At 48.2% G+C, this 16,399-nt stretch overlaps 1 protein-coding gene and 1 non-coding gene across 3 annotated transcripts in view; one reads left to right on the top strand and one right to left on the bottom strand.

Annotated features, from left to right (window-relative positions):
* The window catches only part of ND-39 (NADH:ubiquinone oxidoreductase subunit 39), an 85,616-nt gene that overhangs the window by 63,086 nt on the left and 6,131 nt on the right, over positions 1-16,399 (bottom strand). For both annotated transcript variants that reach the window (XM_070534933.1, XM_070534934.1), the window contains exon 3: positions 4,382-4,479. In XM_070534933.1, the coding sequence (XP_070391034.1) occupies positions 4,382-4,479 (98 nt within the window). The remainder of the gene's footprint in view (positions 1-4,381; positions 4,480-16,399) is intronic.
* On the top strand, positions 4,720-4,793 carry TRNAF-GAA (transfer RNA phenylalanine (anticodon GAA)). The gene has a single exon. It is a non-coding gene; the product is annotated as a tRNA-Phe (tRNA).

Below are 16,399 nucleotides of genomic sequence, written 5' to 3'. Positions count from 1 at the left end.
TGGGCACAGAATCTGTTAGCGTTGCTTCCTGGGGAGGCATCAGACGTAATAACTTGCTTATCGAAAGAGGCGTTTGAGAGCTACAGTGATGTGAAGGAAGCGCTACTGCGGAAGTACAAATTGTCGCCCGAAGCTTTCCGGCAGAGGTTCCGGTATGCAAAAAAGGGTAAGGAGTCGAATGTTGACTTCGCGTTTCGTCTAAAAGCCGACCTGGTGGAATGGCTGAAGGGCGAAGAGGTTTACGACGACCGCGACAAAATTGTCGAATGCATCGCGTTGGAGCAGTTCTACCGTTGCATTGATGAGGATGTCCGGCTCTGGCTGCAAGATAGGCTAAAGGAGGTTAAGCTAAAAAGGCAGCAGAGTTAGCGGAAGAGTATTACACCCGCCGCAGCTTACACAGCAAGGCAGTGCGTGTAGAAAAAGCAGATAGAAGAGATGGGTTTTACGGGAAGCCCGACGAACGGAAGGAAATCACGCGTCGCGAGTTTCGGGACGACGAATCCCTTACCAAAGAAACTGTAAGGGAAGGACAGAATGCATCTCAGAATGATGACGATGGTCCGAAACAGCGAAACGAAATGACGCGTTCTTTTGAAAAACGGAAACCGTTAACCTGCTACAATTGCAAAAAGCAAGGGCACATCGCTGCAAGCTGCCCAGAGAGAATTGCTTTTGCAACGATACAGGAAACTCACAAAAACATACGTCTATTGGAGCCCTATGTGCAGGAAATTAAGGTAAACGGCAAGAAGTGCCGAGCACTGCGGGACTCTGCAGCAACTATGGACGTTGTTCACCCGTCTTTCGTCTCCTCGAGTGATTTTACGGGAGAGTGCGTTAGGATACGGCAAGTGGCCGAGAAGGAGAGTGTCTGTTTACCGATCGCAACGGTTATCATTGAAGGAGAGTTTGGGAAACTTAACACCGAAGCCGCTGTGTCAGCCGCCCTCCCGGAGCAATTTTCCTACCTCTTCTCAAATAACTCGGAGCAGCTGCTGAGGGATCACGGCAAATCATTCTTTGCCGACGTGGCGTACATGGCCCCCACGCGATCCAAAGCGCGCCCGCTGTCGAGGGAACTTGACTTAGCGTCGGTGAGCGAACAGCTGTGCGGTATAGGGACCGATCAGGGTAACTTGAGTGGCGAGCAGTCACGGGAGAGGCAGAGCTCGGAGGCTGGCCTAGGCGAGCGGGTCCTGGAGGTGAGTGGGAGTGACGCGTGCAGTGCTAGCCGCGATAGAGACGCGACGCCGCAATTAGGCGACGCGGGCTCCACACTCGCTCCGGTTTCCGCCAGCCGGCAGGAGCAGGCTGCAGTTGAAAGAGAAAGTCTGATTCGCGAGCAACAGGAAGATTGTTCACTAGCCGATCTGAGGAAGAGCATCAAACGGGGAGTGAAAAAAAAAGGGGTTTCATTTGGCAAGGAATCTGGCTTATTGTACCGCCGCTACACGGATAAGCAGGGTCACAAATATAAGCAGCTTCGGATTCCGCGAAAATATCGCCGGGAAAAATGAATGACCTCATTTGCTTCCTCAGAAGTATGTTTTTGGTCCAAAGCGATTTCAAGGGGACCATTCTATTTGTAATTATTATTGCTGATTAATAATTGTTTCTATTTTGTTGCGTTGTTAATTTGAAAACTGGTTGTTTGAGCCTTGTGTACTGGATCGTACACCTGCCTCCTGTTGCAGCGGGAGCAAAAGGGGGATAGCTATTTAGTTAGGTTGATTTGGATTATGGCCTTGTCTGGTGTTTGACGGGAGACAGAGGGCACTTGTTCGTGTTGGGTGTTGCCTTTTGCCGGTCGGTTTTGCAAGCTGCAGAACGACCAAGCGGGACCAGTGGCGAGAAGCAAGGTCTTAGGAACGACCCGAGCGGAGCTGGTCAAGGTGCCTTGGCGACGACGCGGTGAGCAGAGCTCCTGTCCTGGCGAGTCGGACCTGGGCACGTGAAGTTACCTGGCGTCCCGACACTGAACGTGAACTTGGACGAGCCTGACGAACGTGCGCGCCCGGCATCCGAGCCACGTGGAGGCAGCTCGTCTTCCCGGCGCCTTATCTGAGGGCGGGGATGCTGTTGTGCCATTACCACAAGCCCGGATTCCGAATCTGCAAGATGCAGAATCTATCCTGCGAGCGCCCAAATTCTCCCTTGAAAAGGCAAGATGCTGAGCCGTCAGGCAGTGGTGTCCTGCAGGAGAAGCCTCGGCGAGCAGCGTGTTCGGACGTGTCCGCGTGTGCCAGACAGCCCGGCGCCGCACCTCCCTTTGCCTGGAGGTCTCCGCGCGCGCGAACTTTGAACCGGGTGGCCAGCGCGGTCACTGGTTGGACCCCTCGGACGACCGTCGTGTGCTGACTTTGTATTGGGCCGTTTGAGTGACAATGGTTCTCGGGGATTATAAAGCGGCGAGGAGGCCGCCTCGAAAACAGGATCCGCCGACCCACCGGGAGACAGTGTCGCTCCCGACTGGGGTGAGATGTGTCACGCGTTTTCGCCGGACGTCGTCGTGCGAGAACAGTCGCGTTTGTTGTGAGCACTCGGCCCCAGTGCCGACCCGTTCATGTCCTGTATGATAACCTGTATATAATGTATAAAGTCCCTTTTGTTATTCTCATCGACGCCAGGCTCGGAGTCTTCGCTACCAACGCTCTGTCACGAAACGGGTGACGAGCGCTACGGGACCACAAAGCCGTAATCGTGGTGCAGCGGTACAAAGTTCGTAACACTTCACAGGTGAAACCAAAAGACATAATTGCATCTGAGCATTTGTGACTCGACATTTCTTATGTTTGAATGTGTGGAGAACACACAAAAATGCACCACCTTGCATGAGCCGTAGCTTGACATATAAAAGACATATCTCTTGAATTAGCTTTTGTAATCAAAGACTGAAAGCAGCATGCCGCCCTCACCATCCTATGCAAGAATTTGTTCTATCACCATATTGCGATGGCAGTCGTGATGACGCTGGTTTTGACAATAAATGTTGTGAACACGACAAACATTCATTGTCAGCTGTCATTTTGCTTGATCTTCCTAGGGCAGGGTGAAAATAGGTGTTGTCAGGAGGAGGCAACATGTCTATATGGCATTGCCAAGCTGTACGTAGCAGCCATTGCAATCACCACTGGGGTCTCCATTTTGGTCAGGCGCATCAGTGCTGACCAGTCATGTTCAAATTAACTAATGAGTACCAATTTCATGATCAAAGTAAATTTTGGCCCCCAGAAATATATGGACACTAGTCAAGACCTTCTGTCATTAACCAAAAAAAATGTAATTAGTTGAAACTGAATTAAGAAAAGTTTACTATATAAACGATTGAAGTCCCAATTTGTTTAGTTTGGTAACAAGCAGTCATCCTTAGCAGAGGCAACATCTGGTTTACCCCAGCGCCCAGTTTTGGGACCATACTTATACTAGTGTCCATATTAATGATGCTGCTAAAGTTATCGAGGACACTCCAGTGAAGCTAAGTTTGTATGCTGATTGTGCGCTTTACGGCAGTGATTATAACATACCCCAGGATCAGCTACTACTTAATGTATTTACAAGGTTTCGTAAACAGAGCGATATCTTGCAGATAAAACTAAAAAAATACACATAAGCTTGATTCTAGAAACAAACAGGAACCTTACCTTACAGATACCATGAACAAAACCTGGAGTGCACTAATGAATTCAGGTGCCTCAGCATGCACCTAGCCTATTATGACACAGACACATCGAGATAGTCCGCTCAAAGGCCTGTCATAAACTATCTCTCAATGAATTCAACAAGACAATGCCCCAGTCAGATGAGCAAATTTAGTGACACTTCGATCGAGTGCACTTCGTCTCATTAAATGTAACTTCGGTCGTGTGATGCTAGACGGCAAAATTAGGTATCATTTGGCATTGATGACAATGACGATCCATGAAGCCATAGGGGTTGATATGATTCTCAGCATTTTGAGTTTTAGAAAGGGTTACTGTCTTATTAAGAAAAAAATGGTCATTTAAAAGTAACTTCGCCATCAAAAATAAAAATACCCTAATCCCATTACATATCTATTTGTTTTAGGCCAATACAAGTAAGCAACACATCCAATATCCACAGAGTCAAAATAACGGAATCTGCTGAAAATGAACGTTTCAAGCTTGTTTTGTCTGCACTGTCACAAAGACACTCATAACATCTGAAATCAGGAAAAACTGGTTTTAGAATTAGTGCCAACTCTGCTGTGAACATTTATTTATATATTCTTGAAGCACTGCTATCAAGGCTGCAAACTTCAACACAGCGAAGTGAGTTTGCCTTGCAAAGTCTCATAAAATGAGATGGTACTAAATAAAAGGAGTAAAATGAGCTTGTATGGCAGGCCCTGCATGCTCACCGTAAAGAGGACCTGGCCTAGGTCGCCACAAAGCTTCAATCGTTGCATATAGTAAAGGTGCGACCTCGATGGTAAGACAAGCTGGGTGCCAATCTTGCCTGCAACAAAAAACATGCAATGCCTGATGTAATGCCTGACAATCCTTTTGCCTATCCCTTCAATAACGGCCAGCATAAATTACACAAACCATCACAATACTCAAATGCATCAGCAAATACAAACTTGTTTCAGATTACCCCTCCACCTTGCGAGTTGCCTGAGAACTATTACGTCAAAACGTAATGCGCCTGTGCTTCGAGTTGTTGACAAATTCGACTTCGCCCTACCATTTGGTGGCCACCTGGTTAGCTCAGATGGTAGAGCGGCTGTCCCGAAAAGGCGGTGGTCCCGGGTTCGAGTCCCGGACCAGGACGAATTTTTCTTCAACTGCGAGGCTTTTCTTTCGAGGAACCCGTATGGGTTTCCTTTGTAGCAATTGCTACGAACGGGTGGATGTCTGATTTTCTCTTTATTAATTACTTCTCTGCACCTTGCGGGTTTCCGCAGAACTATTACGTCAAAACTCTTGCCTGTGCTTCGAGTTGTTGACAAATTCTTCAACTGTGAGGCTTTTCTATTAAGGAACCCGTATAGGTTTCCTTTGTAGCAATTGCTGCAAACGGGTGTATGTATGATTTTCTCTTTATTAATTACTTCTCTCCACCTTGCGGGTTTCTGCAGAACTATTACGTCAAAGCTCTTGCCTGTGCTTCGAGTAGGTGACAAATTCGACTTCGCCCTACCATCTGCTGGCTGCCTGGTTAGCTTAGATGGTAGGGCTGCCGCGGAAAGGCGGTGGTCCCGGGTTCGAGTCCCGGACCAGGACAAATTTTTCTTCAACTGTGAGGCTTTTCTTTCGAGGAACCCATATGGGTTTCCTTTGTAGCAATTGCTACGAATGGATGGATGTCTGATTTTCTTTTTATTAATTACTTCTCTCCACCTTGTGGGCTTCCGCAGAACTATTACATCATACATCCACACAGTAAGAGCAATTCTCAGAAAGAAAATGTCTGCAACACTAGACATCTTTACCACAAGAAAGTGCACATGCCGTAGATCATAAGACACATTTCTCGTGATGCGAAGAAAGACAGCTTAAAATAGAGTAAAAGCCACTTTCACGTCACACCATAGGGGAAATGAGCAACATCAACCATCCAACAAAACCTATCTTTAGATAATATAATGTAGTAATAACATAACATAGTAATATCAGCATTCTTATATTAAAGGCCAACTGCAACGAAAGTTCACTTGGGCTAAATTGGCTATACTATCCACATACTATACTAGCACATATTATCAAGGTAATCTTGGCAAAGCCACAGGGCTGGTAATAAACCTTTTCTGGGACACAGGCGTCACCAATGGCTGTGCACTTTTATGGTATGTTGCAGAGGTGGGTGCCACACTTTCTTCCTGTGCCATACAGGCACATGTGGCAAGGTGGCACATATTCAAAGCACAATTCAAAGGCGAACATCTTGTTTGTTGTTTAGCTGCAATGCCAGCTCACCTATTGTTCTCGTGTGCCACTGCTTTGTCCTTGTTTTTCAGCTGAGCTGGGAATCTTCATCTATTTAGTGCACATATCCTTAGACTCTGAATTATCCTGTGAAAACTGAATATTAGGCATAATAAACAATGTGTACATTGAACCAGACCTGCCAACATTAGCAGTTAACAATCGTACAGTCCAAGTCAGAAAATACTCATATTTAGTGAAAAATATTAAAATTGTTCTAGTACTCAAGATATAGACTGTCTATTTAAGAAATTCTGAAAGTGTGTTCTGTAAAGAAGCTGTGAACAAGCACTCTGCTCCATATAGTTGTGGCAAGCACTATCTGCCCCACAGACGAACGGAAATGTTTGCATGTTTATAAAGCATTCACGTAACAGTGGATGATATTGACATGTGTAGTTGTTTGTCTTTATCGGGCGACACGTTTCACCACCTAACAAATGTTATCGCACAGCTCAGGACGCGCCTGCATGTATCGTAAGTTTCTGGAATGTTATCGATGGTTCCATCCGATGTCTGTCACCAAACCTTGTGTAATCTGATTAAATGTATGCACGACGCGAATAGTGTAGAACTTTGTGGAAGACACATGGGTCCCAGTGATTACACTGGAACATTCGACGACTGATGTATAAAAGCCGACACGCTTGACCCACTGATCAGATTTTCGAGGATCGCCAACTGTGTTCACTGCTTTTGTTGAGCATTGAGTGAACCTGTTTTTTCTGGGCACAGGTTCACCCAATAAGCTTATTTTCGCCATTCAGTTTTATCGCTATGTCCTCAATCGTCACTACCACATGACAATATCTTGGTTCCCACAATATATCAGTAACTGGTGTGGGTTTCTAATGTAGGATTCTCCCGTACTCTTGGGACAAAGGAACGACACCACAGTAGGGCAAACAATCACAAGGGCATTTATTGCACCTTTCATAGATCAATGCCTGCTAGCCGAGTTGCTATCCACAAAACATGCCGATGGGCCCGCTACAAATCTACAAGTCCGACTCACCGCGCTAGATCCCAACGCCTGGTCGTTCGCGCGTACGGTTACGCCAACGGTGGCGCGTTCGAAGCCGGCCACGCAAAGTGGTCTCGCAGAAGCATGGGTCGGCGCGCACGCGGGACGTCCACACTGCTTGCTGTCCCGAACCAAAAGGCCAGCGCCTTGTCTCCAGGCGCCCAAGTAACCCCGCCTGTCGGCGGCGTTAGCAGCGCAACACTCGCGCCCTCTCCCGCACTGGACTTCAACCACATCGACCGCCACGGGCATCACGCAGGCCACGCGGCGAAGCCGGATCACAGGAGACGCGCTATGCGGGAAAAACATCAGGGGACGCGCGAGAGTCGCGCATCCCCACACTGGATGTTGCTGGCACAACTAGGTCTGAAAAATCGGGCTGAGAAATTGGCCGGGGACTGTTTTGTTTTGTTTAAAATAAGCTTTAACCTAAACTAGACACAAATGAAAAATTTTAAATTTATTAGTGCCAATATGAAGTCATGAAAGAGTTCTAAAAATCGGGCATATTACGATAAAATCACAAAAGTTGGCAGGTATGTTGAAAACTAAACACAGCAGCAGCATGTACTACACCTGCAGCGGTAACTGTCAGGCAGACTTGGTCTGTAGTCTGCCTCGTTTGCACAATTCACAGGTTTTTACAAGTGATGTGAGATGGAGGGAGAGAAGTTCACTTCAGTTTCTCGCAGAATTTTTTTCAAGCTTAATAATGACGATTTAGCTTTGTTTGTTGTGCAGTAATGTAAAAATGTATTTATGTGCTCCACATTGTTGAGCTCTAATGAAGCATATCGCTTAGCTGCGATTGGTGGTTTAATGTCTGAACCATGCTGCATAGAGCATGTGCCCAAAAAACATAAGGAAAAGGGCCTACTAGCTTCTTATGTAGTGCAGCTGATTAGAATGGCTGTCGAAGAGATTGTCACCACAAAGCAGCTTCCTTCTTAATGTGTGACCAATGCGCTCAAATGAAAACAGTATTGCGAGCTACTACCTGCTTTCGGTGGACTGCAGCACACAAACACAATATTGAGAGGGCCCTGGCCATATATTCAATCCTAATACAAAGCTTTCCCATGAAAAAGACAGGAATATATAAGTGAAATTTCTCTTTTCCTACTTCCTTTTTTTTTTCCGTACTCCCACAGTGCCAATGCGGCAACAAATGGCGGGTGCCTGGGCAAGCCTGCTTGCTCGACCTACAGTTTCCCCACAGTGCATCGCGCACCTGTGCGGCATTATGGGATTGCCTAGTTTTCTTATTAGCACCCTTTAAACAGCGTCTAGGCAGATGTCGCGACTACCTGGTGGTGAGCGGTAGTGGTGCAGATATGGTCTCAGAACGGCCTGCTGATCTCTCAGTTGCGCACGGGCGCACCGCTCGCTCAACGTTTACTGGTTGATGGCTGCCTCTCATGGCGTGCTTTCTCATTTCTGTGCATGTGGTTTGAGCTGTTGCAAGAATGCCGACACGTTGCATGGTTGTCCGGTGCCCAAGTATGTACTCAAACACGAGCTATGGCTGTCTAGCATATAATGCTACATAGAGGAAGGCCAAACGCATTTTTCCTGTCCCAGCTTTCAGGGCTCAAGCATGCACCACACCATAACAGGCAAGTGCAACGCAGACTAGCCAATGCACACAAAGCATGTAAACTGCACTTATGAGGCTGCAAAGGCTACATTTTGCGAGCACAATCACTTACCCCTGCAAGATCTGCTTACCAAATGATGTGGGAATGTGATATTGCCAGAGCAAAACGAGTGAAACTTAACGAGCGGTGCACTTTGCACTGAGCCTTGGCTACGGATAGCGGTAGGGTCCCTCAACTTAGTCACCTCAATGTGCTCCTCGTCTCCGAGTAGAGACGGAACGTATCGAGGCTCTGCTCATTGAACGTATACAACATGATACAGAAAACCAGCTTGACTCAGAGAAGAATGCTTCGCCTTAAAAGGAACATCACGGCACACAACAGTGTCGGCACAGCACACGAAGCTGCTAGCAATAGCTAGCAGATGTGCAGGACTTTTCTGCCAATACACGGGAATGGTACAAGGAAGGGAGGAAAATGACATGGGCACTGGTTCTCTATGATCTAAGTCATATGTCTCCTCTGGTGAGTGGCAATGGTGGAATTTTTTTTTTCAGTTTTGGTATGAAAAACCCATTTTTTTCTAGCGTTTTTTGACACATCCACTAGTGGGCTCTTCGATTTTTGGAGTTCTGGTAGCCAGCTAGTTCCAGTATTGATAGGAAGTCACGTGGGCTGGGATCCAAAGGTGCCCGAAGTTTGCAAAATCGAACGGATAAATATGCTACTGATATGAACATGATGGGATAAATATGTTACCAGCATGGCAGCGCCCGGCAAGGCCAGTGTGCGTTCAGCGTAGTTGGCCCATTTATCCGTAGTCAGCTTGTAAAGATCTATAGTTTCATTCAAAGATACGATCACTTTCGTGAGATTTTGCACGACTCGGCACAAGACACGCACTCCGTCAACCATAGAGTTTCTCACTATAACGCCTAGAGGAAAATCTGGCGCCACCGTCTATGGGAGTTTCCTAAGGGGTGCTGTGCTGTCATGGTGCATAGAATCTAAAAAGAGAACGCGAGAAGTAAGGAAATCCGAAGATGACCATAGCCAAAGTTGGCTGAACGAAATAAAGTCCTCAGGCGCCTGCGTTGCAATCCATCAAGCCCCCACAAAGATGGTGGTGAGTGCAAACCGCCTCCTTTAGTCATCTGCTAGCCAGAGAATTTCCAGAGAGCAGCTAGACCAAAATCATCTTTGCTGGTTCTGGCAGCCTGCGGGCAGCCAGAACTGTCCAGCCCAGGTAAAACGAATGCCTGGCAGAAGTGCATGGCACAGTCAGTGGACCAACTCGAGAAAAACAAAGGCACTCTGGCTGGCTCTGGCAGCCCTCGGGGAGCCAAAAGTGAAAATCAAAGAGGCCCAGTATATCACACATGAAATTTTGCACATAGGCTACTGCATATCTAAATTACGAGAAAACTGAATTTTTACGTGGCCAAAATTTATTTGCAGTAAACCTTTAAATGTTCACTGAAGCAGTTCTTTGCTCTGAGCCCCAATTTTTACGAGGTGTGTGAATATTTGAAGCTTTCAAATAATTAATCAGATACTATCTTTCTTGATTTGGCCCTTGAATAAGACAACATTAGATTCTGTTCAATTTGGTCCTGGAATCAAATACATAGTCACATTTTACAAATCAGAATATTTTTTTAATACTTGTATACACTCACACATAAAAGAAGTAAAAATGGAATCCTGGCAGCCGTAAACAGGCGATATTACATGGTACAATGTGCCACTTTGCTTAGAAAAACTCACTCGCTCAAACGTGGCACTTGGTATTTATTAGCTAGTGGTATTTATGGATGTGTTTTATTCAAAATAAAACAGTCACATCTTTTTTTATTTATGCTGAGATGCAGGATCTTTGCAAAGGGCGTATCTATGCTTTCATCAAGATTACAAGACATCATCTTAAACAGGAAACTGCATGTTAGCATGCAGAAACCCCTGCTGTATATTTGAACCTCGATATAACAAAATCGGTAAAATTGGCACTTTACTTCATTATATCAAAATTTCGTGATTTTGAAATTCGACCTTTTATGAAATGAAGTACAGTCACTGAACAATTATTCTTGGTCAGTAAATGTACTTATTTTTATGAAAGGTCGGTACAGAGAAGGGGCCAAAAAAATTTCTGGGTTATTGGGCAATCGAAAAAAAAAAACGAATTTTAATGCCAAACAAAAATTTCATTTTGCTGAATTTGAGAATTGGTGACCAAAGATAGTGTTATGGGGGTAAAATAAGCCAGAAATATATTTACAGGATATTTATAATAACTGTACCAGCTGACAAGATGGCAGACAGCCCGCAATTTTAAGAGTGCCGTCTTCTTCGTCAACCTTTAACATGACCCCCAGCGGCTGAAGCACTGACCTGGTGTTGGTTAGGAGGCAGTCGAATGATACAACTTAAGACGCTCAATGCGAACTATGTCGAGGCGTTGCCAATGGCCACGATTGGGTCAAGAGGGGCAATTTCGTACGTGATGTCATTTACTTGACACAAGACATGGTAAGGACCAGAGTAGCGTAAAAGTAACTTCTCCGAGAGGCCAACGCGTTGCGACGGTGACCAAAGGAGAACCAGGGCGCCCGGTGTGTAATGGATGTCATGATGGCGGACGTCATATAAGCGCCGCTGATTTTCCTGGAACTCCACAAGTCGATGTAGGGCAATATGGCGAGCTTCTTGTGGTTTGAGTATGGCTTCACGGGTGTACTTGGATGTGAAATGCAGACTAGCAGGCAGAAGAGTGTCGAAAGGTAGTGTAGGATCACAGCCAAACAAGAGGAAGAATGGAGAGAGGCCTGCGTTGAAGCCTGCGTTATCATGGCAAAAATTATAGGCGAAAGTAATGAACGAAAATGCAACGTCCCAGTTGCGATGTTCAGCAGAGACATACATGGACAGCATGTCAGTAAGGGTTAGGTAGAGACGCTCAGTTCGACCGTTCATTTGTGGATGGTAAGCAGCAGCAAGTTTGTGTTTGGTCGCGCACGAGTGTAGAGTGTCATTAACAACTCGAGAAAGTAAGTAAGTTAGTCCACTTACAACAATATCAAGAAGAATGAAAAATCCGATTGTTATAAGTGATCATCACTATATCTGGACTGGCGTAAAAAAAAAGCTGCCGAACATATACCCTTGTAGCACCAACACCAAATTTGCCATTTACACTAAAATAGGCATTCTACAAAAAAGACTTTGAAAAATGAAATGTTTATTTAACACCTCTAAACAACGTATCAAGTGTTAGGCACGATGACAGTCAGAAATCCAGACTTGCTTTCACGGGAGTTTCAGGTTCAGAACTGCTGTGCCCAGATTTTGTACAAACACTAGTACAAACACTAGACACTAGCACTTCGCATGAACATCAGGATCGGTGACAAAGACGGGTGATTGTCAATCTCATCGCTCTCGCTGCACAATGTTGCCGCCTCTTGCGACAATGATCGTGACGTCGGAGATCTCTTCACATTTGTGGGGTCTAATGTGGGATATCTCACACCGTACTCTTGGGACAAAGGAATGACAACACAGTAGTGCAAACAATCACAAGGGCATTTATTGCACCTTTCATAGATCAATGCCCGCTAGCCGAGTTGCTATCCACAAAACATGCCGATGGGCGCGCGACAAATCTAGAAGTCCGACTCACCGCGTCCTCGCGAGCGAATATGTTCGCTCCATGCTGGATCCCAACGCCTGGTCGTTCGTGTGTATAGTCACGCGAATCGTGGCGCGTTCGAAGGCGGCCACGCGAGGCGGTCTCGCAGATGCATCAGTCGCCGCGCGCGCGGAATGTCCGCGCTGTTCGGCGACCTGCCGGGGAAGAGGGTTGCTGCACGTGCAGCACGTCTGTCCCGCTGGCTGCCTCGAACCCAAGAGAAGCGCGCCTTGTCTTTCCCGAACCCAAGTAACCGCGCAGCGGCGCGACGCTTGCGCCATCTTTTGGACTGCGCTTCAACCACATCGACCGCGCTGACGTCACGCAGGCCACGCGGCGAAGCGGGACCACAGGAGACGCGCTATGCGGGAAAAACATCAGGGGAGGCGCGAGGGTCGCGCATCCCCACATCCCCCCAACCTTAAATCGCTTCTTATTCCGGCGAAACATGTGACACGGTCTAACATTGTCCCGTGCTTCACGAACAGGGTGGTACATGCAACAGTGGTCGCGCTGAGGAAATGTCCACACGCTGTCCATAGCATGCGAGCCGACATTGTCCTTGGGAACACCGCTGGCGTCCGCCGGTCACAGCAGCGGCTTTGCAGCCTCGACGGCACGATCCCAGGCCAGGACTCCGGAGACGACGACGCAGTAGTCGGTACGAGCAAGCGTCGCTCGCGCCGACTCGCCCTGCGGGCGGGACCTGCAGTAGCTGTCGGTGACCGCCGGCTCTTTTGTCCGCCGCCGAGGGTTGTGAGCTGGATACAGGAGGCCGCCGAAGTCGCCGCGCCGAACTGGCCACAGCATCACCATCGCCCGGGGTGGCTCGATCGTAGTCCGGGGCAGCAGCGCAGACGATGTGCAGGTGACGGCAAACCAGGGGTGACTCCAATCACACTGCGTAAACTCAACACACTTGGCAAACACTAAAGTAGTGCAAGGGAGAGGAAGTCTGCATGCGCATCGCCCACGTGGTACGATGTTCAACTCGGCTAGCAAAAGATCGGGCAGCTACTCAGATGCTAAGTTCACGTGAACGAAGCTCGCTTTCTTGAGTTGAACGAGTAATTTCAATTCGTGCGAGGCTAAACAGAATGAGGGAAGCAACTTGCAACACCTCAACGCCACGGTCCACCAGGTTGTGTCCCTCCACGTGCGACAGGCAGCTTCGTAAAGCCTTAGGCCTGAAGCGTCGCTACCCTGACAACAACCGGCATCCAAAAACACCCAAAATGAGCGCAAAACAGGCAGCCGCGAGGAGTCGTCAGCTCTGTGAGGTGGTCCTACTCCGCTCGGTGCACACAGCATCCGAGTTGACGGCGCCCACCGTCCCAGACGGTGTCGGAGCGCCCGGTGCCAGGCCACAATACCAGTCAGCCCGTAGTGGCACCCGTGGCCCGCGGCCACCCGGCTCCCAGAGCCGCGACTTCATCAGTCAAAGAGATGGGAGAAGCTATTTACATAAGAAATTCGGACCACCCACGAGGCTTCCGTACTCACTCGCTTCAGGCTTGCCACTGCTCCGCGGGCGCTGTGCCTCGCTCTCCCAGGATGCAGACCACGTGGCTCTCGTCCCGACGAATGTCATTAAAAAAAACACTTGCGAAAAGGCTTAGCATGTTGACATCTTCAAACACGCTACAGCCACCGTCACCTCGCTCAAGAAAGCATGCCGCCGACGCTAGCGATCAAAATTCACGCTAGGCCTACGCTGCGGTTCAAACAAAGGTCTCGAACGAAGCAACACTTAAAATTATCGTCCGATGCCCCAAGAGTCCCACGTTGGGCAGCCAGATGTGGGGTCTAATGTGGGATATCTCACACCGTACTCTTGGGACAAAGGAACGACAACACAGTAGTGCAAACAATCACAAGGGCATTTATTGCACCTTTCATAGATCAATGCCCGCTAGCCGAGTTGCTATCCACAAAACATGCCGATGGGCGCGCGACAAATCTAGAAGTCTGACTCACCGCGTCCTCGCGAGCGAATATGTTCGCTCCATGCTGGACCCCAACGCCTGGTCGTTCGCGTGTATAGTCACGCGAATCGTGGCGCGTTCGAAGGCGGCCACGCGAGGCGGTCTCGCAGATGCATCGGTCGCCGCGCGCGCGGAATGTCCGTGCTGTTCGGCGACCCACCGGGGAAGAGGGTTGCTGCACGTGCAGCACGTCTGTCCCGCTGGCTGCCTCGAACCCAAGAGAGCGCGCCTTGTCTTTCCCGAACCCAAGTAACCGCGCAGCGGCGCGACGCTCGCGCCATCTCTCGGACTGCGCTTCAACCACATCGACCGCGCTGACGTCACGCAGGCTACGCGGCGAAGCGGGACCACAGGAGACGCGCTATGCGGGAAAAACATCAGGGGAGGCGCGAGGGTCGCGCATCCCCACACATTCCACAGTATTGGTTTCGCTATTATGGGGTGGCTTCATTCTGGCGCACAAAGCCCGCCTTTTCCGTTGATTGGCATGGCCCTTGGTTGCAGCCATCATGATCACGGCTCCCCTGCACAAGCTTGTACTTCTTTAAGCCTTGCAAAATTTGCAGCTTCATCTCAAGCAAAACAACATTGCGCTTTGTCGGTGTCGTCTTTTAACAACCGAGCTGTTCGCGGCTGCTTCCACGGAGCATTTCCATGCTTGCCGTGAAGGGGGCAAAGTGCGGGCGCTGTTTCGCTTCTCTCATTATTTTCCCCTCTCGTCATGCATATCTCAATCGTGGGCTACGCTAAAGTCCCTTTATGAGCTTTAAAAGCTCATAAGGATCTGTAAAAGCCTAAAGTTCCTAAAGCCCTAAGGTCCCTAGATCAGCAAAAGCCAATCTAGGGACTTTAGGCGACGTGAGGCAGCTCGCGCCATTTTGTGCGCGCTGTGCCAACTAGCGATGCTCTACGTGGCTTTCGCAATAGGCGCGTGGGTGGGATGCGCTGTGTGGCTAATAGCGGCAGATACAAGCTCACATAAGAAATCACGTAGGAATGCAAATTTACCAATCATTCAGCATGGAAAATGCCATCCAGAAGGCAAAATTTTGATTATATCCAATATGCGGTGAATAATGTATCCTTATATATGAGTTTTTTTCTCCTAGCCTTAATGTATAAGTCGATGCTCTTAGGTCAGCTCATCAATACAACCAATATATCGTTATATATGGTATAGCAATAAGAGAAGCGCTTTTACACAGCTGGCATGACGTCACGTACAGCGAGCGCCCCTCGTGGCAGCGGCGCGCAGCTGCAGCATGGAGGATTCACTGGGACGATCGCGACGAGCCAAGTTGGGGCACCGCTTTTCCACAGCTGGTATGACATCACACATAGGTCACGCTAAATGTCAATGGTGGATTCTCCGGGCAACGGCCAAAAGCGGAAACCTCGAGCAGTATTACTTTTGCAATAAAAACGATCACGTCGTCCAGGAAGCAGAGGCAGATGGACCACCTGAAACCGTGACGAAAGCGTCCATCATTCGTTCAAATGTGGCTGGGGCATTACATAAACTGAAAGGCATCACTTTGAACTGATAAAGGCCATCGGGAGTAATAAAAGCTGTGTTCACACAGTCCATGACATCGACGGCAATCTGACAGTAGCCACAGCGAAGGTCTATTGACGAAAAATATTGTGCTCCATACAGGCAGTCCAGGGCATCGTCAATGCATGATAGTGGATAGGCATCCCTCTTTGTTACTTTGTTGAGGTGCCGATAACCACGCAAAATCAACAACTATTGTACTTCTTTTTAACTAGTACAACAGGGGATGCCCATGGGCTGCAAGAAGGTTCAATGATGTAATGAGAAAGCATCTTGTCAACCTCATGTTGGATGATGTGTTGCTCAGTAGGCGAGACGCAGTAGGGTCGCCGATGGATCGGGCTCACATCACCTGTTTTAATGCTGGACAACAGATTTTTGTCCTAGAGGGTGGTTTCCACGGTTGGATATGTTCCAGTACAAGGCAAGGAGGCAACGTAGTTTATGAGCACACTGGGGCGGAAGGTTAGCAGCAATCATTTTCGTTAGGGCACTAAAGTCTGAAAGGCAGGAGGTGAAGCAAGAGTTGCACATGAGGAGCTGTCACAAGTTAAAGCCGAAATGTGGTAGTGTCAAGCTGGCGTGATTCGGGCCACCGATA

Source organism: Dermacentor albipictus, chromosome 3 (genome assembly GCF_038994185.2).
Source record: "Dermacentor albipictus isolate Rhodes 1998 colony chromosome 3, USDA_Dalb.pri_finalv2, whole genome shotgun sequence".
Taxonomy (NCBI): domain Eukaryota; kingdom Metazoa; phylum Arthropoda; class Arachnida; order Ixodida; family Ixodidae; genus Dermacentor; species Dermacentor albipictus.
This window is presented reverse-complemented; position numbering and strand designations above follow the sequence as displayed.